Here is a 22342-nt window from a genome sequence, read left to right as displayed (position 1 = left end):
TTCGTTCTGTAGACGCGTTTGAAGCTTCAGTGGATTTCGAAGATATTGGAGGACTAACCCAAGCTTAATCAAGTCAAGCTCAACGGAACTGAAGAAACATCCATAAACCGGGATCGGTTGATAACTTCTGGGTGGGCCATTGTTTCGTACATGGCAATGCAAAGTAGTAAAATCTCGTTGGGATCTCCTCACAATGGCACTCCCTCTTGTATCACTTCCATCCCTCATGCCCCCATGTAGCTCATAAACCATCATGAATCCTCAGGATTTAAGCTCTCGCTTACCCAAATTCAGCGTATGGATGAGGATATTCGAGCTACATAAAGTTCATTTGGATACGTTTGGGGCGCTTGCTCTGTTGCATATCGCGGTGACGGAAAGGTCTCATGAGCAACCTGATCGTCACAAGCTCAAAGTTTAGTATAAATATTAGTATGATCATCAATTGGAAAACAAAATCAAAAACCCAACACTCCTGAAATCAACAGTTGTGTAAACTTCCTAACAAAAGAAATGTATTTACAAATTACTTGGCATTGAGAGCGCCGTCTTTTTCACTTCAGATTTCTTTTTTTTTATTTCCTTTTCGTACGCTCAAGCAGAAAGTGATCCTGTCCAATAGTTAAAATTATAAGTTTGTGGACATTCTTCAATTTCTAATCCTTGAAGGCTAGCCAACGTTCTACCCTTTTTATCAAGTAACTCAATGAATTGTGATCCAGGTTGAAAAGGTGCCGAAAGTAAAATTCCATCTCCATCTACTTCAGCTTCATTATCATTTGAAACATCTTCATACATCCGACAAAGGTCAGGTGAAGTAGATGCGCTAGCATCATCCAAAGGAAAAAGGACTTGTTCTAAAACTTGTGGACCCGATAGAATTCGGATTGAAGTCACATTGGTATCAGGACTTGGAATCAAGTAGGCATAAATCCTATCTTCGGTTAAATTAGAAAAAGCTAATTAGGCAAAAGAAATCATTGAAGCTCAGAGTCAATTATTCAGTGGTTTGCTACAATCTTTTACTTCTTTTTACTCACCTGGAATTGGAAGGGTGTCGTTGTACGCGATAGCATTTTTGAGGTGAGGTCGATACCATACATACACTGTCGTCCTAGTGGATCATAAAAATTGATAAGAGACAAGACACGGTTTACCTTCTGTGGACAGACACGTTGGAAGCAAACTTGTCTCCTTGACACGCCCCAAAAAGAGAAACTCACTGGTTCATGACGGGTGGGGTTCCAGTTTTATACCACCTGAGAAATCAAGGACAAAACTTTCAATTTATTTACCTATCTCGATGAAGGTCGAAAATCATGCTCACTGATTGAAATATGACGTCAAATTTAGCAAAGGGGTATGTGGAAATCCATCGACATATTGATGAGCTGAAACTGCGCCTTGAGGGAGATTGGCTGAGGGTCTAGGATCAGATAAGTAATGACTTTCTCCCTAAGTAATCACGTCATATTTGAGGATCAAGCCAGAGAATTGAAGTTAGACATAGAAGATATTCCGATCGACCTAGCTTCCAGGAATATCACTCACGTAATCATTCCAGGTGAGTAGTCTTACAAAAGATAAAATTAACCGGATGTCAACCTCATCATTAGACGTTTCTAGTCATCAATTGAAAGGTGGTATGAATTGCGCGACTTACTCAATAAATTGTGGTTTAGTTTCCAGTTGAATCAACTTGGTATAACGATTGATCATCATCCAATCATCACTACGATAGATTAAATTATCACCAGGTGAATCACCCAAGTGTTTGAAGAAAAGAGGTGAAACTGGAGAAGCAAATGATTTTCCCATAGCTTCTGCAGAAGCAATGAAAGCTGTATCAGGAAAATACAAATTTTCTTGTGAGGTGATATTATCATGAGTGCTAGTGCTATTGCCCATGATGAGGTCAGAGTGAGGAGGCCAAGCGTCCCAAGATAGTAGACCATCGGCACAGCGTGTAACGGAGGGCTTGACGCCAGTCCAACCAGGTCTGTAGACATCAAGCCATGATTAGACCATCATCAAGTTGGGAGACGTATCGATAGAACTCACAAAAGATATATCTGTTTGTTTCGTTCCATGGTGAATGGTTGGATCAACATTCGAGCAGGAAAGTATGAGAAAGAGGACCTTGAGCTACTCACATCAACACCGTGTCCTCTGAGAGAGGCTTTGAGGCTACACCAGGTTGTTGGATAGTTTGCATTTCCGTCCTATAATTTTTGGATCAAGTTGAAGACCAATCTGTAAGTTTTCCCTCTGAATCTGATCATATCTAGGCTTGGAACAGGCAATGAGATAATTGTCAACAATGGGCAATGAATCACCAAATATGTTCCAGGGACCTCTCCTGAGAATGTAGAGACGAAGACCCTTCCATCGTATTTAAATTGACTCGTTCGGTTTGCAAATTGTTTGATAGTTCTCTCTATATCACCTGAAGAACCTCCATAACCGTAATAACTCATATCGAATGCTAGAGTGCGACAGCGAGACGGCCAAAGAAATATGAACCAGTTTCAAAAGGAAGTGAATTCAGTGACTAGGGACAATGTCAAGATTGTATTTTCAATAACTTACACAAGAAAACCTTGAAATTTAGAGAGTCCGCTACGTCATATAAAAGGGGAAGCTGAACTGCATTAGTGGGATCTGTTCCGATGTTGATAGCAAATGCATCAATGTGGGCGTTTTGAGCAGACGTCACTTGATCGCATCCAGAAGAAGAAGAAATCGAAACCAGTCAGAGTTTTGTTCAATGAAAATTCTTTACTCAAGGATTGAAACTAAAGCATGAACTGACTGTCTGCCACCCAATCATCCTTCGTATAGCTCTGCGCGTTACCCTGAATGAAATGAGCAAAGACATAATTACGCGCTGAATTCGCTGTGTCTGTACTATCCACATCATCGACATAAGATCTCTGAGTCAAAGCGGTTTGGCGGTGAGGTTGAGCCCGGGTAGAAGTGGACGGTGGCCGAGCAGAAGTGGATGCAGCGGCAATGAGAGCGATCCAAACCAGAGAAAACATGATGCGCAGAAAACAAGTTTGGTACTACTTCTCGACGCTATGGCACCGACAGGCAATTTATAAGAAGGGTATAGAGGCAATGAATCGAGCTCGGCCTAAGACTTTTTATGGAGAGGAAAGCAAATGCTGATGAGGAATATGGTTGATTGGGGGACACATTGACAAAAGGGAAACGGACATGAGCTTTTAAAGAAGAGTGGCCCAGCTGTCCTGAATAGGTTCCCAAGGAAAAGGGAAAACTTAGATTGCTGACGTGTTCCGGAACTCGTAAAGTTCGTCGCGTGATTTCCTTTACAAAGAAGGTCGTTTCCTTGTAGATGAAGAGTACCCAGCAAACGTGAAAGTACACATCCTCAAATATCCCGAGGCTCAAGATGGCGTTGATCAGATCAGATCAGATATCAGAAAGAATTCATACCACCTCAGAAAAAATCCGCTCCACTTCAACATCGGGTGTATGTAGCGAGCAGAATGTCAAGTAAGGAAGAGTCAATCGGGAGCTTATTTCTTTCTTTCCCGAAGTGACAGACCGGGACGTTGAAGATCCTCTGAATCCTTTCGTCATAAATCAGACCCAGCCGCTGGAGACCAGATATTCTTACAAAACCCTCAAAAAGATTTCAATCGGTTAGAATGCAAAACCAGATGATGAGCTACACCCGCCAGTAAAACGAATCTTGAAATAAAGCATGATATCGATGCATTCAACTTTAAAATCGTCGTGATTGCCTTTCTTCGTTCGATGCAGTTCGGCTCTGTCAAAATGATTCCAAATTCTCTGGGTAATTTCTTGAAATCTTGGGTATACACCAATTTCAAGATATTTGTAAAAGGAAGCTTTACCAATCATTCAGATCGTCTTGAATATGTAGCTTTCAAATGATTCTTGTCAACCCTATACGCCCGTTGAAGAATTTTGGTTTATTGAATCACGGACCGTGAAAATTGCTTGGCCTCAAAGTAACCGTTTTGAACTCGATGGGGCAAGCTGACTCGCCAACAAATTGACATGAATAAACTGCTTCGCAGGTAGACTTCATCATGCCCAGGCAAATGCAAAAGCACTTCAAGACGACATGAATCATCCGGCCATCAACACTACCCGGTGCTAAAAAGACCCTGCAAACAAGAATGTAACTACTACATAGCAATGCTGGGGATGGAGAGAAATTACACCTTGTCACCAACGGCGAGGTGTCATGATAAGCGACTTCCAATGTATATACTCTGTCAAAGGACCTTCCTCGGATCCAAAAACCCAGCTAAGGACGAATCCAGTATTCCTGGGTCCTATTGGAGCGCCTGTGATCAAAATGTGGGAATTTTTGCAGCCAAAACCCAAGATATAACGGTGATGTAGCTTCAAAACGAAGGTATGGAACATTTGAATACATTTGATGGCTCGGAGTTTAGAGAAATGACAAGATGTCTGCATACATAGAATAAACTTAGAGTGTGAGCCCCATCAAGGACTTGCTGTAAGTGCCATGAACACAGCTGTGGATGTAGCTCAACGTGGAAGCCACTTCCGATTGTACCATTCCAAACACTCATCTACACCTTTCTCTCAATTTGTATGTTGTATATCTTATACCTTAAATTTGCCAACAATATGATTTGACCACATACTACATCCACACTGCACTCAATGACTCGAGCCATTCATGGCCCTGTCAGTTTTCAAAAACGTGTATCAAAGGTGTTTTTTATCCCTTCTTGTCTCCTATCATCAATTTTTATTTGGAATTATATCAATGGCAGTAGTATCTGCTTTGAAGTTGTTGATTCTTGGCCTACACTTCTTTTGCTTTCTTATTCTTCCTATTGGAAACCTTCACCATTTACGATGTGGTTACATATACCCAACATAATTTCATAAATTTCATGGCACTCGTCCCGAGATCATTTTCCTTTCTTTTCAGTGTCATTGATTGCTAGTATTCATATTCTGACGGTACTGGATCTAATTTCAATGTCAATTGGATGAAACAAATTGTTCAACGCTACCTCTACAAGAGCGTGGGTTTGAGGTGAAATTGAAGACAGCTTATATTGTATGAGAAGCCCAGTTGAATAGAAAGACGGCTTCAAGATCACTTGAAGTGGCAACCAGTACAATCTGAAGAGCGTGATAGCACAGCATCAGCGACTTGTGCTCCGCTACTTGATCAAGCCAAATAATCGTAAGAGACTCACGCGAATGAACGGCGATCGTCTTGCATTTCGCTACACGTTTTTGGTTACCGGGTGAACATTTTGCGGCTATAATGAAGTTGTTATCATATGGTTAATGGGCAAGTATGACGATTGTTGAGACCCAAAGGTGACTTACTATGCTGGCCTTGACATTTTTTATTGTAATCCGCGGTGACATCGCAAGCTAAAAAGTTGTGTAGGACGTTAGATGAAGGCGATCTCACACGGCGAAACGGGGACATGGGTCGTGTGTCCAACCCAAGCAAGGGAAGAGTCGAGGACTCACCGATTTTGTAGTCGTTTCCATTTAAAAGGTCGTAAGTTTTGTCACACGTGAAAGTCTCAGCCGCAGGCCATGAATAGCCGTTGACTTCACAACCATTGGCTGAGAGAAGTACCGAGATGATTCAAAGATGGGAAATGTGCGTTAGTGCTTGATGATCCGAATCAAGGGATGAGGAACTGGGTCAAGTCATGAGATCGGCGACTCACCCTTTGCTTGGGTGCAAAACTTCCAGTCGCAGTTGTATGTATTCTCCACTTCTCCGTCAGTAGTGTAGCAAGCTTATAATTTGAGTGAGATTGAAAGAACGAGAATGATTATCAATAAGCTATCGAAGGAGGTGCCACACGCAAAGATCAAGTGTTGACGATCCATACGAAAAACAATACCACTTACTAACCGAGCCGCCTACGGGGTTGTTCAAGCCTGGGGGGGAATTGCAAATAATCTCGTGGACGCGAGTCATGGCAGAAGACACAAAGGTCGCGACGCAAAAGACGGAAAGCCAGAATCGATTCATGAAGATAACGTTGTAAGAGTTGAAAGGTGTGGGATGTATCCTGATTCCTAATGGCTCTCTTTTTGAGGAAATATTTTTTGAAATTTTCCGCACAGTTTTTCACCCTTTACGCCTTGTGTCTTTGCGTCTGTTCTCGTGTAGTACGCCGGCTGTACCATTTGAGCGCCAAGATATAGTTTGAGGAAAACAGAAATCCAGGATAAAATGTTCAGCAACGCCGCAAGACTTCCGAGGGTGTTGAATTTGTTGATAATTTGTGGTTGATTGTAAATAATTCAGCCACGGCTGAAATATGAGTGGACCTTGAAGTCAGACCATATGGGACTTGTACTTTGATCATTTTGCTGTCATTGGAGAACGTACTTATCAATAGAGTTGAAACAAAGTGGGAGGAAGGCAGAGGAAACAACATACAATCCACTATTTCGTCATATAACTATTTCAATCATACATGGAAATTGATGGGTAGTCGCCATCTGATATTTCCCATCCTCGCCGTTTCCCTCGTTTGCTTTCCCTCTCAGCTCACTCTGGCCAAAAACTCTTTTTCAAACCCCTCTTCTCGTCTTACTCGCTCACCCTACCTGTGGGTTTGATAAAGCTCCTTCCCCACTCTCTATCCCGCCTCCGCCAGTCAGACCTCTAACTGGTTGAGCTCTTTGCCTAGAGCGCTCATATAAGGATAGCACTAGGATTGGCTGAAGCTTTAGTGAGAAAGATTGCAACATTATCAAACAATGTGACATACAATTATATAAACAGGGCGCGGCGAAGCGCAAGAAGGGCTCAAGTGTGTATATATCATATTAAACCTTTTTTTTGTCAAAGTGAGGTCTAGGAAATCCGATCACGAGCCTTAAAAGAAGATTTACAAAACAAAAGAAAACCCTACGTTTCTCACCATGACACCCTCTCAAGCTCCTCCATCCTTTAAGTTTTACTAAACCGTCTCTTCACCAATCAATTCAAACAATAATGATCAATAAAGAAATCAATAGATCTACAAAGTATGTAATCTATAACACATTCATTTAAAAAGAATTCAAAATCTACTCAAAAAAAAATTACCTTATAAGTTATCACCCACTTCTTCATCCTCATAACCGCCCCCCCAAAAAAACACATTATCTCAGATAATTTCTATAAAACCAATCAAAAAAAATGAATCAAATTGATCAAATAGGAATCAAGTGCTATAGCTTGAATGGTTGGGCCTACATATTCATCCAAATCCAAAATGAACCATCCAAAAGTTTTTTTTGAAAAGAAATTCATCAATTCTGGTCTTTAGATTATTTTCTCCTACATTTATCCGTTTTTTTTTTAACTTTGACACATCAAGATTTCAATCTATTTTTCAACAATCATCACTAAATTATCCAAGGCAAACATTACCAATCTTACAGCAAAACTCTACTTCCATTCTTTTACATCTCTCATCCTCTTTTTCAAACCTTTCCTGGATGTTAAAGAATTTAAACCTATGTACACAATTTTTTATATCCATCATTTCATTGTCATTTTCAAACAAGATAAAAAACTATAAACAAAATCAATTTGTTAAAAGTCTTCAGACCAACTCTAAAGTTACCTTTGACCTAACCTGCATACTTATATTTTTTTGCAATAACATATCTGTATGATCATACTTGATTGAAGAAAAAAAAATCAAAGAGCCAAAAACAATTGCAAAACAAAAAGTAAAAAAAAGTGAAGAACTCCAACAACTCTTTATATTTCAATTTGGATTGGTTCTATAAAAAATATATATATACTACATCTACATACATACATAGAAATCTCTGAATTTCAAAAAAAACAAACTGTTTTGTTTCTTTTGAATCCTAAAGTTTTTTTCTTCTTCTTCTGACCTCTTTCAAACTTGAACTTCTTCATTGAAGTGTAGTTTGTCGTTTATGATGACCATCTCCACCAATTCCTTCATCTTGTTCTTTTAAATTTTTCTGCATCTCTGCCACAAATGTTAAACCCCAACTAAAAAGTTTGAATTCAAAAAAGGAACCCCAGCAAAACAAAAGAATCAGATTAGTAAGTCGAATAAACAAAGAATTGATAAATAATATATATCTAATCAGAAAAAAGAAAAAGAACATAGATAGAAATCACTAAACTGTGCAGCCGTAAATTTCGAAACATAACTAAATAATTTTTCAAAGTTTTCCTTTCGTTTAGATTCCGACATAACCATCGCTCGATTAATCGCATCTGCAACTTGATCAGTTGCCCATGGATTCACAATGATCGAACCATTTAATGAATGAGCCGCTCCAGTGAATTCAGATAAGATCATACATCCATGTCGAAGTTCTTGACATGCTACATATTCATAACTAACCTACAAACGTTTTTCAAACCGAAGAATCAAAGCCACTTATTAGTAAACTTTCAAGTTAGATGAAGAAAAAATTGAAGAAAAAAGCCTTTGGTTTCCATACAAGATTCATTCCATCTCGAGTACTGGTCACTAAGCATGCATCACTAATTGCATAAAGTGCACAAAGTTCTTCAAAAGATACACTTCGATGTAAGAAATGGATTGGCATATGTTCAACTGTACCATACCGACCATTGATACGACCCACGAGTTCATTGACGCTATTTCTTAGATTTTGGTACTCTTCAACGTCTTGTCGAGACGCTAAATGGTGGTAGGTTTCAACATTGCGCATTGAAGGTCAACGATACGTTCACACATAGGCAGGTGGAATCGAAATGATAAATATTGAGAGAGTGACGTACGTACAGCTACTTGAACCAAAACTACTTTGCCTATCCATTCAGGATGTTCAGATAGAAAAACATCAAGGGCATGTAATTTTTGTGGAATACCTTTAATATAACTTAATGTCAAAAAAAATAAGGGAAAAAAAGTTAATAAGTAACCTAAAAAATTTAATAGATGAAGCCTAGCATACTCAAGTCTATCTACCCCTACAATCACTTTGATACCTTCAAAACGTTGATTAAGAGCCTCGATGCGTTTCTTGACTGATTCTTTCTCCAAGGTATCATGAAATTGTTTTGGATCAATACCAATTGGAAAAGATCCCACATGAACATAATGATTATCGAAAACTAATCCATTTGGCATAGTAGGTAGACCAAGGATCCGAGTACAAGATGAAAGAAAATGACGAGCATAATCATATGTGTGAAATCCGACTAGGTCACAATGTAGAAGTCCTAAGAGGATTTCTCGTCGGACAGGTAAAATCCTAATTGAATCGGATATGATCAAAATGATCAGTTTACGCTTGTACGCTGCAAGGTTAGCTTTCAGCATCAAATCAAGAGAAATGAGGTTTTCATTACCTGTAGATCTCAGAAGATGGAAAGGGAGTATGAAGAAAGAAGCCTATTAAGACTTTTCCTCGTTTGGTAGCTCCACCAGTGAGGTTGCCGACCTCAGAAGCACGATCAACACGCTGACGGAGTAACATTGGTAAAAGCACTAAAAACCACCATCAAAATAAAATAGAATCAATCATCAATTCATGATCTTTAGATATCATTGGATAGACATAAGAATTGGATTTGATGACTCACTAAGATGATAATCTTGTACCCAAACTAAAATATCTTCACCTTTACTAACACCTTCTTCAATATCTTCATGTACAGCTTCAGCAAAGATCGAATTAGCTTCTTTATATGCTTCCCAATTAGATTCATCAAAATTCATTTCTCCAGGATGATAATGAAAAAGTGGCCATAAAATCGAATTTGAAAATCCATTACTGGAAAAAAAAGAATAAGTGTTAGTTTGATTGGTACGGTTAGGAAAGAATGTTTTGATAAAACGATGACTAAACTAATGTCTATCTGCTAATTCATCAAGTAACCAAACTGCTTTACAAGAATATTCAGATGAAAGTTTAGATTGAACTGATTCCCGATCCGATTCAGGTACAGCCAAACCACTCCAACCAATCCAACTAAATGACATTTGTCTTTTACAACCACTAAGAGCACTAACCAAACCACCACTACTCATTTTAAAACTATAATTGATATTCGAAGTTGAAGTTGAAGTTGAATTTTCTTCTGATGAATGAGCCGTAATAGTGATAGGTAATCGATTTGAAACTACAATCAACCTAGCTGAATTAGAATCAAGTTTAGGCATGATAGTAGTTTTATGATTTGATGTAGCTGAGATCGATCGATGATGATTTGAAGCCGGTAAAGCAGTGGAAGTGGTAGTGGTCGAGATAGGCAAACAAGATTTTGCAGCAGACGAAGGTCTTGAAGGAGAAGGAGTGAACATCAAAGAAGGGGCAGGGGTAGGATTGAGTGAGTCTAAGTTTGTATCCATGGTTTGAGTTGGATTGTCAATTAGCAGCAGCAACAGTCAAATTCAAATCAGATCGAAGCAAACCAGATCAAATTCAAACTGCTTTCTCTCAAACTACATTTCACCAAAACTACATTTTCACATCTCATTCACTGCTACAATATAAATTGATGGTTGATCTATTACAATTAAACAACACAAATCACAATATACAACCATACACGATAATAATAACTATGAACACAAATTACTAACAAAACAAAGTTCAAGAAAATAATAATAATATAATTCAATCCAAGTATAACCTTTCAAGAAACTTCAATTGCAATTTCGACTTTGATTTCCTTCCAAATTCCTTTTTTTTCTGATTTCAATTTCAATTTGATACTTTCAACCTGCTTCACTTACAGATCTTCTAATCACATGTTTCCAAACTTTTAATCTAGATAATAATCCATTCAAGTTATTCAAATTGAAGATCTCTACATCACTCCTTGAACTCGAATTCCGATCAATCTTCTTCTTTTGATCTTGACTTTTCTCTTCCTCTTCTTCTTCTTCTTCATGAACATCATTTTTTTTCTTTCTTTGACGAGTTCGATGTTTAGAAGAAATAAAATCTTCATGAATCAATTCATCTATTGATCTAGTGAATGAAATCGCTAAAACAATTTCAGATAATAATCTTGTACTTGATTGAGTGATATTAATTTGATGATGATTTGGATTTGATAGGTTAGTGGTTGGATGTTTTGTTGAAGTAACAGGTTGACTTGAACTTCGTTCATGATGGGTATCCTATACGTTTGAAGAGATAATCAGTCCTGACTAATTATCGTGAGGGTATGATGAAAGAGTACTCACTTCGTTACGCTTTCCAGATGAGAAATGGGGCTTAGACGTATGAAGGTCTTTCAATAAATCAGGTAAACTAGTCGATTTCATCTGAGCCATCGGATCTAATCGTGCATCAAGATGGGCCACAGAATTACGATGACGACTTAGAATGAGGAAAACAAAAGAACGGCCAGAAAAATCTTAGCATCGGAATCGACATTCGTCTTCAGTTGGTTTTCCAGTCTTGCTGTACACATGACACAGTGAAAAGAAAGAATCCTAACCCTGTTTCTGTATGACGACGATGTGTAGGAGTGAGATCCCTCAATTCATCTTCAAGTTCATTCTGATTAGTAGTAGGATATCGATGATTAGGTTTTTTTCGACAATCATCTTCATCACGTAAATGATCAAGATGTTCAAGTCGAGCATCGGCCGAATGATGATGATGTGATGGTCTTTCATCGGTTAATTTTTGAACTCCTATCCTTAACAAACGAACTTCATCACGTAAAGCTGAAACTTCTGATCTAGCATCAGCCAATGCAACCGCTAAATTTGTTTTCACAACCTGATCCGCTCGAATATGAGAAAGCTACATGCCGTGAAGTGTACGTATTAGTGATGTCAAAAAAACCAAATAATGTAGACTTCAGTCAGTATTATTGATCAGATCATGAGATCACGTCTTGAAGGTGTGAATCAAACAGGCCACATAGCACTATGAACTCGAATCATTTGCCCATCTCATCTCAAACTTACGAGTTCATTGACACGCTTATCCATCGTATCATGCTGTTTTATCTTAGGTACCAATCGACTGATATCAGCCATTTCAGTCTCAAGATTCGAATGAGAATTGGGTCTGTCTCGATCACGATGTGCATTCAACAAGGTATGGATATCCAGATCCGTTTCCTTATCGTTTTGCGTAGTAGGATGAGGCATAGGACGAGCAGGTGTGACAAAGGTTGATGGAAGGGGATTATGAATCTGAGCACCAGCAAATCGCGCACCCCTGGTCTACCAAAGTTTGAAAAAGTTGATATATAGTTAGTCATCCACATATCCGAGTGATTAGAATTAATGGTGTCTCATGATGAATTTGGAAAAATACTAAACAGGTTGCGTACTTCTTCTATCAAAGATTGTGGTAGATCACTATCTTCCAAGCTACCTGAACCATCTTGATTTAAACCTTGAGCAGAAACCAAAGGTTGAATAGGTTGAAGTAATTCTTCAACCACTTTAGATCTTCGAATAGCAGGATTGATAGGAGTAGGAGCTTGAATATGATCTGCCAGTGTGACATTCCAACGTGCATCTGGTGCACCTTCCATGACTGCTGCCGCCATTCGATCTGCTGCAGTTGGAATCCTTGTGACACCACTATCACGTCTTTGTTCCTGAGTTCTCATCAAATTCTTCTCTCGGTATCGAGTTGATGTTTTAGAATGGGTTTCATCAAGAATGTCGGGTGAATCTGTACGAGATTTAAGTTTGGATAGTGAACTTTGAGGTCTTGGACTATTACTATGCCGGGATGATCTTTGAGATGATGGGCGATGATTGCTCATCACATGTGAAGGAGTAGGATATCCTAGCTTGGGGTTATGAGCCTCTGGGCTGAATGGGGGAGTTGTGGCCTTTGTTGTGAATAATAATCAAGCGAGATCATCATGTTCAGTTTCAAGCTGGTGAAAGATGATAAAAAGAGGCAAGGGTTTTTTTAAAATGATGACTTACTTCTCGATCAGAATGTCGAGCATCTCCTTTCAAAGATGTTTGTTTTGATGAAGATAACTGCAAGCTTTCAGATCTTGGAGAAAGATTGATTCGAGAAGGACCAGGCGTAGGATGATGAACTGATTCACGAGAAGGACTAGGTTGAAATGTAGTATTGAAAGAAACCAAATTATCACTATCAAGAAAATCCAAAAGAGCACTCATGTTAGGTAATAAACCAGTTCGATTTGAACTTGAACTTTGATTTGAAAATCGACGTGATGATGTTGAACGACGAGAACTAAGGATAGAGAGAGGAGTGCTACCACGTGGATGACCTATCCCAGAGGTAGATGAATGAGTACCATCGTGCGCGTCTCTAAAGTCATCGGTAAGGTCCTATTGGTTTGTATGATATCAACTTTCTTGAAAAATAGTCATCAAGGTAAAGAACTGAATACTAACTTGATCTCCAAAATCCAGATTAGCCAAGGGTTTCCTTCGGGGCGGTTCATCATCATTCATCATCATCGCCAAATTAGACCCAAAACTGATATCTGATTAAATGGTTTCTTGTTTTTCTCAGGTTGGTCTTCTGGTGAGTTGTGGTCTGGATAGTATGAGGATCAAGTTCAGAGTCTGCGGACAACAAAATTCAATTTCACCCAGAAAACTCAAAAACGCGGTCCCAGTCAGCTTCCGGCGCGGCTACCCGACGTACGCCCTTCAACCCGAATCACGGTCCCGATCAGCTTCAGCTTCATCTTGATTCTGGACGCCCATTCCGTTCACCTCAACAAAGTGAAAGAGCTACGATCATCCTCAAGAGTATGTGTGCGTTCAATCCTAAAGAGGTTTTCGCACGCCAAATCAGGTTGGTTGAATTGGATCACACAGGCAGTGGCGAGCTCCTATGTCGAGATGAACACAGATGACCATACCTGATGTGCTGCAAGATCTGATAACGTACAATACCAAGCGCCAACGTCAAGCACGTTGCACAGCAGATTGGAGTACGTGGGCCTTCGGTCACCTCTCAATGATATGAAAACAAGCATGCCCCATTTCAAGGTCTGAAGTTTCTAATGGGAGCTGACTTGGTCAAACATCCCGATTCCCATGAAAACATCTTGGTGAAAAGACAATGCAGTTCCAATTAGCCATATGTACGGGGTCATTTGGGACACAGAAAATGAGTCAGAACAAAAGTCCACTCATCGAAATATGTCTCATTTTGTTATGGCTTCTAAACCTTTAAGACTATGCAGACAACCAATGCAATTTATTTGAATGGTTTCCCTGTTGAATTCTATGAAACGGGTACAGAAATGCATGAATCAATTATCGCTCAGAAACCGTGAGTTATCTAATGACCAATATGCAGCCAAATGTGTTTGATGTCAATTCAAGAATATATTTGCTGAATTTCAAAGCAAGACTTTGTTTGAAAACCACCTCTGTGTACTGTACAGTCAAACCCGCGCACATGCATACCCGCGCACATGCATAACCAGCGAAAATGCATGAATTTTGGCTTCCACCCAGCTGGTGCGGGCAAATTTTGGTCTTAAATGCATAATTATGTCAAAAACCATAATGCATACTTTTTTTAGATCCCTGAAGTCATAACGCATAGTTATAAACCACACTGGGAAGATTTTTTTCTCCACAAACTCAAACCAAACCTTCTTTGTTTACAATCTTTGCAATGTCAGCCAGCAATTCAACCTCTCTGGGGGTTGAACCACTCAAATTCAACACAGAAGATCCTATTCATGCCACTCGAATTGGAAATATAGTATTTCTTGCACCATCTGACCTCAAGCCCTCTCAATTCCCATCACATTTACAGTTTGAAGAACATGATTTACACCTACTCGAGAAAGGGCTTGAAAAGCTTAAAGAAGAAACTCAAACACGTGTTGATCAACTTAAATCCGATCAAGAGAATGGCCAAACTCTTGCTCATGAAGACCAAGACTGGCTTGATGACGGAGGAAATTTGATTACCGAGCAGCTTATAGTAGATATACTCTTATCTCTTGATGAAATCAAACCCTTAAAACTTAGTCTTTACGAGTTCAAAGCAGTACAATCCATAATCTTCTGTTATCAATCAAGTCTTTCTAAAATTGCCAAAATCAAGATGGATAAAAAAGAAGAAAGTAAACGAAAATCACCTAACAATTCTCTAGATGCCGGAAGTCGAAAGAAGGCTTGCTCTTCTCTATCCAAACCAATCGAGTCAAAAAGGACCAATCGGAAATCTGGAGCCACCAAACAGACTTTGACTTACAATCAACGTGTCGAGGTACTCAATTACTACCACAAAAAAAGTGGTGAAAGTCAATCTGCAACTGTCCGACACTTTTCCAAAGTGTGTCCAGAATTAGGAATCACACAGCCAAACATCAGTCGTTGGCTGAAAGAAGAGGCTTCGATTCGAGACACTGCTGATAGTGTTAGTAGTCAAACCAAACGCAAGTCCGAGCTCAAGTTCCCTCAAGTTGAAAAGCTTCTTGTCAATTACCTCCGTGAATGCGAAAAGAGAGGTCAACTTTTTACCAGCGAACAAATTGAAGAAAAATGGTTCCAATTTGCTCGACTTGAGAAGATCCCAAGCAAGGACTGGCTGACCTTGAGTGGTGGATGGTGTGACGCATTCAAAGCACGTCACAACCTTCGCGAGATCAAAAAACACGGCGAGGCTGCATCAGCCAGTCCAGAGGCAGTCGCGGCCGAAAGGAATCAAATGCTCAAGATCACTTCTGAGTACAAACAGGGTGATATCTATAACATGGATGAGACAGGTCTGTTTTACGTGTAAGTCTTCTGTTGCTTCTCCTCTTCCTCGCTTTTATCTGATTGCTTTATCATATGTTTTAGGATGCCCCCTGACCGTGGCTTAGCGAGTCAGAGTGCTCCAGGTGTGAAAGGAAACAAGGCCCGTATAACTGTTGTTTGTACTACAAACGCCAATGGGTCGGACAGCCATTTTCTGACCTTCATCGGCCAATGGAAATCCCCACGTTGCTTCAATAAGAAGACAGCATCCGAGCTTGGAATCGATTACTACAGCAACTCAACATCTTGGATGACCTCAACAATCTTTGAGCAGTGGATCACGAAATGGGATAGAGACCTACGAGCTGAAGGCCGAAGGATCTTACTCTTACTCGACAATTTTGCTGGTCATACAGTGCCACCAAATCTCATCACAAACATCAAGCTTGAGTTTTTTCGACCAAACCTCACAGCTCACGTTCAACCACTTGATGCTGGCATTATTCATGCCTTCAAATGTCATTATCGCAAAAGATTCCTCACTCGCTCACTTCGACGTCTTGACAGCAAAGATAGTGCAAGTAAAGTCTACGAAATCGATGTTCTCGCTGCGTGTCGCTTGGCAAAGCTCGCTTGGCATTCTGTCACCAAAACAACGATTCAAAACTGCTGGGGCCACTCGGGAATCATCAAATTGAAGGATGATGTTGTGTAAGTCCCTCTTTATACCCTCTTTAGCTCGCTGATCATGTTTCTGATATTCCTGGATACTCTTTCGCTTGTCCTCTTTATCATAATTGTAGCCTTCCAGTGTTCGATTCAGCCAACCCACCCGTTCCAGAAGGTTTAAACCTTGAGGAGGATTTGCAATCCCTTCAAGATTTGGGTTTACTCTCATCCAGGAGTCGGATGTCTTTATCCGAGCTTTTAAATCCTGAAGACGAAACATTATCATCTTTAAACGCTCCAACTGCTGAGGAGATTCATGAACAAGCTCATGTCTCTCAAGAAGAATCGGAAGATATTTTGATTGAAGCCAAACCAATTCCTACCACTGCTGAAGCCTTAAAATACCTAAATGGTCTCGTAGCTCACATCGAAGGGACCGCGACCCCTCTTGGTCTCAAAGTAGATCATCTTTTACAACAGTACAGTCATCAACTCAAGTCCGACCTGTTCTTTTCCTTTAACAAACAGTCATTGATTTCGGATTTTTTTCAAAAAGATCCCTGATCAAGTTACCTAAACGATCGGGTCATGTATGTACATACATTAAAATGGTCTTTAAATACAAAATATACAATTTCTTTCTCTTTACACAGAAAAAGCACACCTTGCCTTTTGTACCCACATGAGATTCAAACATGTTAATGCATGATTCTATACAATTTCGATGAAAACCCTTCATAATGCATATTTTCTATGCATTTAGCCTAAATGCATACAAGTATGCATTATGATGGTTTATGTCTATTTGCATAACCCGCGATAATGCATAGCTTAATTTGTCTCCCCAAATTATGCATTAGCGCGGGTTTGACTGTATGTACTGCTTTCATAGCAGTAGTTATTGTGGATATACAGACTGCTATGCACACAGATGTCGTGCATTTCATTTCATTTCATTTCCGATTACAACACACAGCATTTACATACACTACATACCATGCCTCACACAGCCAAAGTAGAACACCGACACCGGTGTCATCGGACTTGTCATCACCTCACCACTCAAGCTGATATTGGACTCGTCATCGCCACCCACCGCACCTTATCACCATCTCATCGACCCTTATTCACCACCTCATAGGCCCTTTGAAGTACTCTTACACTATGCCACGTAACCGGAAGCAATTATGTTCCAATGATTCTAACGAGCCAGAGCCACGTCCACGAACCCGGATCAAGAAAGCCGAACTAGAAGCCGAAGAAGCACAGCTTGACCGAGAAATCGAAGCTGGTGAACGATTTCTCGCCGGCCTTGCCAACAACACTACCAATGATGACATGATTGAAGATAACTTGAATCTCGAACATTTCAATAATGAACCTCAGAATTTAAATGATATACTCGAAGACGAGGATGGTTCTCGGTACGGTCAATTTATGCCTCTTGGTGTTGGTGCATTGGCAGAAGCACAGCCTCTAGATCAAGACTTGGTCCGCATTGAGGCATTTGTCTCTCGACATCGAGCATATCGACACGCTCTAGAGCGTGAGGAACTTCGTCAGCGATGGGAAGCCCTTGAAAACCAACTTACCGCGGCCTTCCTTCAGTCTCAAACACTAACGTTGAATTGGACCAGCAAGGACTGCTACCTCAACAATGTCAGTAATGATTGTGAATGCAGAGAAGGACAATTTCATTATCGAAATGTTGATCTTATAGGTGTACTGTGTAAGTTTTTGTTTCACTGAAGTGTAGTTGCAACGTACTGATCGCACTTTTTTAGGTAGGCAGGTCAGTTTCAAAGCCAGTGAGGTTCTGCTCCTGTCTTCCCGAAGCGGTTCAGCTCGTATATCAAGGTTTCCTTCCAGCGTCTCCCCGGCAGCCCCGGACTGCCTTTTCTATTCCGTTATTACAAGCATATCATGACGTCTGGCAAACGCCTGTGCCTCCAGCTACAAGCTTCATCGAGGGATGGTCGAACTTCCTTGACCGCCGATCTACAAAGCCTCATTTTGCCCGAGGCTTTCGAGGCAATCGACGAGACTTACGTCAGCCATTCACCAACGCGTACCACCTCTACAGCACCGCCAACATAGATGCCTCGGATTGAAAAATCCGAGGCATCATCGGATGGAAACCCTCGGACAGGTCTTGTCCGAGGATTTGATCCGAGGTATTTTTTGACGCAAAATAATACCTTGGATCAAAACCTCGGAAAGATTTTGTCCGAGGATTTGAGTCCGATGATACCTCGGATTTTTCAATCCAAGGCATCTTTGTTGGCTGTGCAGCCGCCTTCTCGTCATATCAAAGGAGCTCCTTAGTTACGGTCTTCAGCTTACCTGCACCAATGAATGGGCTGCTCGATGTAGCCGTTGTTTTGGACCTGCAAAAGAGGAAGTCAAGGTGTCAGATGAAGAGCCAGACGTCATTTTTTGCATGGACGGTAATTTTCAACACCGACACAACATATTGGCCAGCAAGGACAATCCGGACGAAGCACAATACCCAGCTATCTTTGTCCGACCTTCGGAAATTGCAAAACATGACACCACTACAGAACCACCACCAGCTAGAACCGAAGAGGATAATGATGTAAGATTTTTAATCAATTAACTATACGTGCTCAATAGTTTCATAAAGACTAACTCAAACACTTACAAACTCAGGATCCCTGCGGTGAAGCGCATAAGACGGCCAATGATACTCGAGGTGCATCTACTTGGGATAAGTGCGATGATACAGGGCTTTTTGCTGTGTCCTGCCGACATGACGTACCTTTATTGATGGCCAACATATATAAAAGTGGCGAAAAGTAAGCTATTATCTCACTCTCTTGTCACTTTTTCCTTCAGACGCTAATTGATGTTCATTTGATTCACTTGACTGATTTTTCCAAGGATGCGATACCCTCTAAGTCTGCTGCAGTCGCTCATGAAGGACTTTCCTGATCTTTGTGTGGGTGTTCTATACGATATTGGATGCGTCCTCAACAAGCATATCAAAAAGGTGAGTACGTGGCATGTTCTTATTTCATTTCAATACGTACTAATTAGTGTTTGATTATAATGTTTGATTAACAGCACAATAAGTTGCCCGAATATCAACAACAACTGATGTTGGGAACTTCAGTCTTCCATGCTTACGTGCACTCATGGGGATGTCAATTAACTTACAACCCACGTTTCCTGGATTTTTGGGGCCTATCAGACGGTGAAGGCCTCGAGAGATTGTGGTCAGACCTGACCCCTCTCATTGCTCGACTAAGGACTTCGACCCGTTTGCATCGACTCTTAGCTATATCTTCAAGATGCGAATATTTGATCAATCGCAATCAAATGCATTCAGCCACTTGGCTACTTCGAAGATTGAACAGCGCCAACTCGACAATCGTAGAAGCGCAAGGCACATTGAACATGTGGTACAAAGTCACCAATCATTACGAACCCGGCAGTCTCTATACACCTGAATTCTTCCGAGCTCAGTGGGCTTCAGAAAGAAGTTACAACATCAGAACATCGAAGGACACCAAGATTCGCCAACAACTTCAGCTGGGCAAGCTCTTATGCCTGGAAGACCGTATGTATAAGATCTGGTAAGTTCGAGTTGTTTATTCAAGTGTTCAATCGTCCATAGGTTGATACCACTTCCCAACTCAGGGATGAAAACTCCGGCGAAGAACTCCAAGCCTTCGATTGCCTAGCTCGATTTCAGGATCTGGTAACTCAGATTGCCGAGCTGCGCGGTAAAGTTGGTCTTTCAGATCTTCTGAACAGACTTCCCCGTAGGTATTCAATTAATATTGGGAAAAAACAAATTCAAGCCCCAAGCTGATAACATGCATTGTATTTCATTGGTTCCAGGGGCCGGCCAGGATTGCTTCTTGAAACTTTGGTTTGCAAAAACTGAGGTCCGCTCTCGGTTTCTCTCTTTGCGGGCGGAACAGAGGCCGTTAGATCCAGAAAATAGAGTAGGTGGCAGTTCACGCCTTGGTTAGTGATTCATTCGTATCCCATGATGAGATTTTAATGGGTATCTGATGACCTTCTTGCTTCTCAAGGCACACACAAGAAAGAACACATTATGCTTGCTATTCAACTACGAACACGCACGATGAAAAAGACACTCACCAATTATAACAACTTTGCTCGAGAATTTCAAGCTCTACACCCTGAAGTCCCCACCTCTCCTGTTGTCGAATACTCCGTTTTGATTCATATGCAGGCTGACGACCCGTTTTGGAACGATGGGGTCTTTACACACTCGGGGGAGCCTTGGGCTGTTGATCACGGGACCCAGATGGGGATGTGAGCCTTGGCAAGGGTAAATCGGGGTCAAGAGGAAATGCGACGGCTTGGTTGGGAGATCCGAAGATCCATGCGATGGTTGACACATGAACACGAACGCCTCTGGAAGATTCTTACTTATCTGCGTGATGATGATGATACCAATGAGACCAGGGAGTTAATTCAAAAATTTAAGGAACACAAAGTCATCGAATCATTATCAACTAGTGGCAAAATCGATGTTATCAAGACTCTTACTCACAACACATTTGTAAAACTTTGCACTTTGACGATTCATTGGGACCAAAAGGCTATGGAAGTATTGATGAGAACACCGCCTCAGCTAGGTGATCTCGAGCTGATGACATGCTGGAAATCTCAACGTCACCGAATTGATACCCTGCACGCATCGGGATGTGGATCAACAAGAGAAGGTGACTTTGAACATCTATTTGAAAATTTGAGGCTTGACGACGTCGTAGTTCAGCCGCAAGATCTGCAGGCAGCTGACCCACTCGAAGATGGGTTATCTGATTTTGAAGATGGTGAATGGGAAAATGGGCTCGATGCAGGAATGTTGATAAACATGATGGACAATATAGGCTTGGAAAATTAGTTATTATATTCTTGTATTTTCATTGAATGTGTTGTATTGCCTGAATTCAATTACTTGAAGTAATTACTATCTGTGTTGAAGGTACAAGTGAAAATATTTTTGAGAAGAAATACATACCATATATATGGTTTCAACTTGTGAGAAGTATGTACCTGAGAGGAAGAAAAAAGTGCCCCCACTTAAATTGAAACTCAATCTTACCTGTGATGATATTGAGCTATGAAAAATTTTAATTATGAAACCATTTTGTGAAATAGAGAACATGTACTGTGAAATTTTGGGATATGTTGTGCATCTTCTTCAATGTGTTTGAGATGAATTTGTACCTGCGTGTGATAAAAATGTCACCAAAAATGGATTGAAAGCCACTTTTGAGGTTGAAGGGGTGGAGATGAGTAAAAGAGTGAATAATAAAAATTGTTCAGCGTGCCAAGAAGCACATTTAACATAGAAGCATTCAGCCAATTTGCATCATCTTCAATGATTAATAGTTGTTTTTGTACCTGCGTGTGATAATAATGTCACCAATATGGATTGAAAGCCACTTTTGAGGTTGAAGGGGTGGAGATGAGTGAGAAAGTGAATAATGAAAGTTGTTCAGCGTGCCATGAAGCACATTTAGCAAAGAAGCATTCAACCAATTTGCATCATCTTCAATGATGAATAGTTGTTTTTGTACCTGAGTGGATGAAAAAAACACAAAAGTCCAATTTGAAACTAAATTTTCATAGTGAAGATGTGGAGATATGGAAAAAAGTTATTAATGAAAAATGTTGGCCATGTAGGAAAGCATATTTATCAAAGAAGCTTTTGACCAAATTCCAAAGGATGATATGTGATTGATATTTTTAAGCCAAGTTTGTGGACAACTTGGTATCAGATATTAGCAACATGACTTGTGCAAAATTTGTCAAATTTCACTTTACATGGACTTTCACACAAATTATACTACAAAATACACTTAAACTCAATGAAGAATCAGGAAAAAGACTGATTGCTTCTCTGTAAATATGCTTTCCTACACTGCCAACATCTTTCATTAATACTTTATACCTATAAGAGCGTTTTA

General features: G+C 40.3%; 7 protein-coding genes across 7 annotated transcripts; 2 read left to right on the top strand and 5 right to left on the bottom strand.

The window, feature by feature from the left end:
- Nucleotides 1–594: 594 nt before the first annotated feature.
- On the bottom strand, nucleotides 595–3041 carry MELLADRAFT_92210 (family 71 glycoside hydrolase; the record flags this gene model as incomplete). Its single annotated transcript, XM_007405403.1, has 11 exons — nucleotides 595–959; nucleotides 1041–1114; nucleotides 1158–1160; nucleotides 1224–1259; nucleotides 1328–1455; nucleotides 1552–1573; nucleotides 1664–1999; nucleotides 2062–2222; nucleotides 2337–2485; nucleotides 2590–2715; nucleotides 2813–3041. The coding sequence occupies 11 exons, from the start codon at nucleotides 3039–3041 to the stop codon at nucleotides 595–597; spliced, it is 1629 nt and encodes a 542-aa protein (XP_007405465.1).
- Nucleotides 3042–5134: 2093 nt separating this feature from the next.
- Nucleotides 5135–6040, bottom strand: MELLADRAFT_124114 (uncharacterized protein; the record flags this gene model as incomplete). Its single annotated transcript, XM_007405402.1, has 6 exons — nucleotides 5135–5160; nucleotides 5238–5303; nucleotides 5374–5421; nucleotides 5524–5622; nucleotides 5730–5801; nucleotides 5917–6040. 6 exons carry the CDS (start codon nucleotides 6038–6040, stop codon nucleotides 5135–5137), a joined length of 435 nt encoding a protein of 144 aa, XP_007405464.1.
- Nucleotides 6041–7932: 1892 nt separating this feature from the next.
- On the bottom strand, nucleotides 7933–10055 carry MELLADRAFT_33497 (family 20 glycosyltransferase; the record flags this gene model as incomplete). Its single annotated transcript, XM_007405401.1, has 8 exons — nucleotides 7933–8035; nucleotides 8173–8396; nucleotides 8497–8699; nucleotides 8801–8901; nucleotides 8977–9276; nucleotides 9374–9512; nucleotides 9608–9798; nucleotides 9874–10055. 8 exons carry the CDS (start codon nucleotides 10053–10055, stop codon nucleotides 7933–7935), a joined length of 1443 nt encoding a protein of 480 aa, XP_007405463.1.
- Nucleotides 10056–10603: 548 nt separating this feature from the next.
- On the bottom strand, nucleotides 10604–11355 carry MELLADRAFT_54924 (uncharacterized protein; the record flags this gene model as incomplete). Its single annotated transcript, XM_007405400.1, is given in 3 exon segments — nucleotides 10604–10695; nucleotides 10713–11153; nucleotides 11220–11355. Coding segments are annotated over 2 exon segments (484 nt in total), but the record flags the coding sequence as incomplete, so codon positions are not given.
- A 63-nt stretch (nucleotides 11356–11418) lies between these two features.
- Nucleotides 11419–13681, bottom strand: MELLADRAFT_59789 (uncharacterized protein; the record flags this gene model as incomplete). The annotated part of the gene is made up of 6 exons (XM_007405399.1): nucleotides 11419–11787; nucleotides 11955–12215; nucleotides 12326–12838; nucleotides 12939–13316; nucleotides 13383–13474; nucleotides 13639–13681. 6 exons carry the CDS (start codon nucleotides 13679–13681, stop codon nucleotides 11419–11421), a joined length of 1656 nt encoding a protein of 551 aa, XP_007405461.1.
- A 3853-nt stretch (nucleotides 13682–17534) lies between these two features.
- MELLADRAFT_92207 (uncharacterized protein) lies at nucleotides 17535–18297 on the top strand (the record flags this gene model as incomplete). The annotated part of the gene is made up of 3 exons (XM_007405813.1): nucleotides 17535–18099; nucleotides 18159–18162; nucleotides 18288–18297. The coding sequence occupies 3 exons, from the start codon at nucleotides 17535–17537 to the stop codon at nucleotides 18295–18297; spliced, it is 579 nt and encodes a 192-aa protein (XP_007405875.1).
- Nucleotides 18298–18810: 513 nt separating this feature from the next.
- MELLADRAFT_92206 (uncharacterized protein) lies at nucleotides 18811–21273 on the top strand (the record flags this gene model as incomplete). The annotated part of the gene is made up of 10 exons (XM_007405814.1): nucleotides 18811–18966; nucleotides 19041–19186; nucleotides 19272–19380; nucleotides 19455–19606; nucleotides 19669–19792; nucleotides 19852–19966; nucleotides 20051–20155; nucleotides 20235–20363; nucleotides 20432–20606; nucleotides 20694–21273. 10 exons carry the CDS (start codon nucleotides 18811–18813, stop codon nucleotides 21271–21273), a joined length of 1791 nt encoding a protein of 596 aa, XP_007405876.1.
- Between the last annotated feature and the right edge of the window lie 1069 nt (nucleotides 21274–22342).

This window comes from Melampsora larici-populina (assembly GCF_000204055.1).
Source record: "Melampsora larici-populina 98AG31 unplaced genomic scaffold MELLAscaffold_4, whole genome shotgun sequence".
NCBI classification, from domain to species: Eukaryota; Fungi; Basidiomycota; class Pucciniomycetes; order Pucciniales; family Melampsoraceae; genus Melampsora; species Melampsora laricis-populina.
This window is presented reverse-complemented; position numbering and strand designations above follow the sequence as displayed.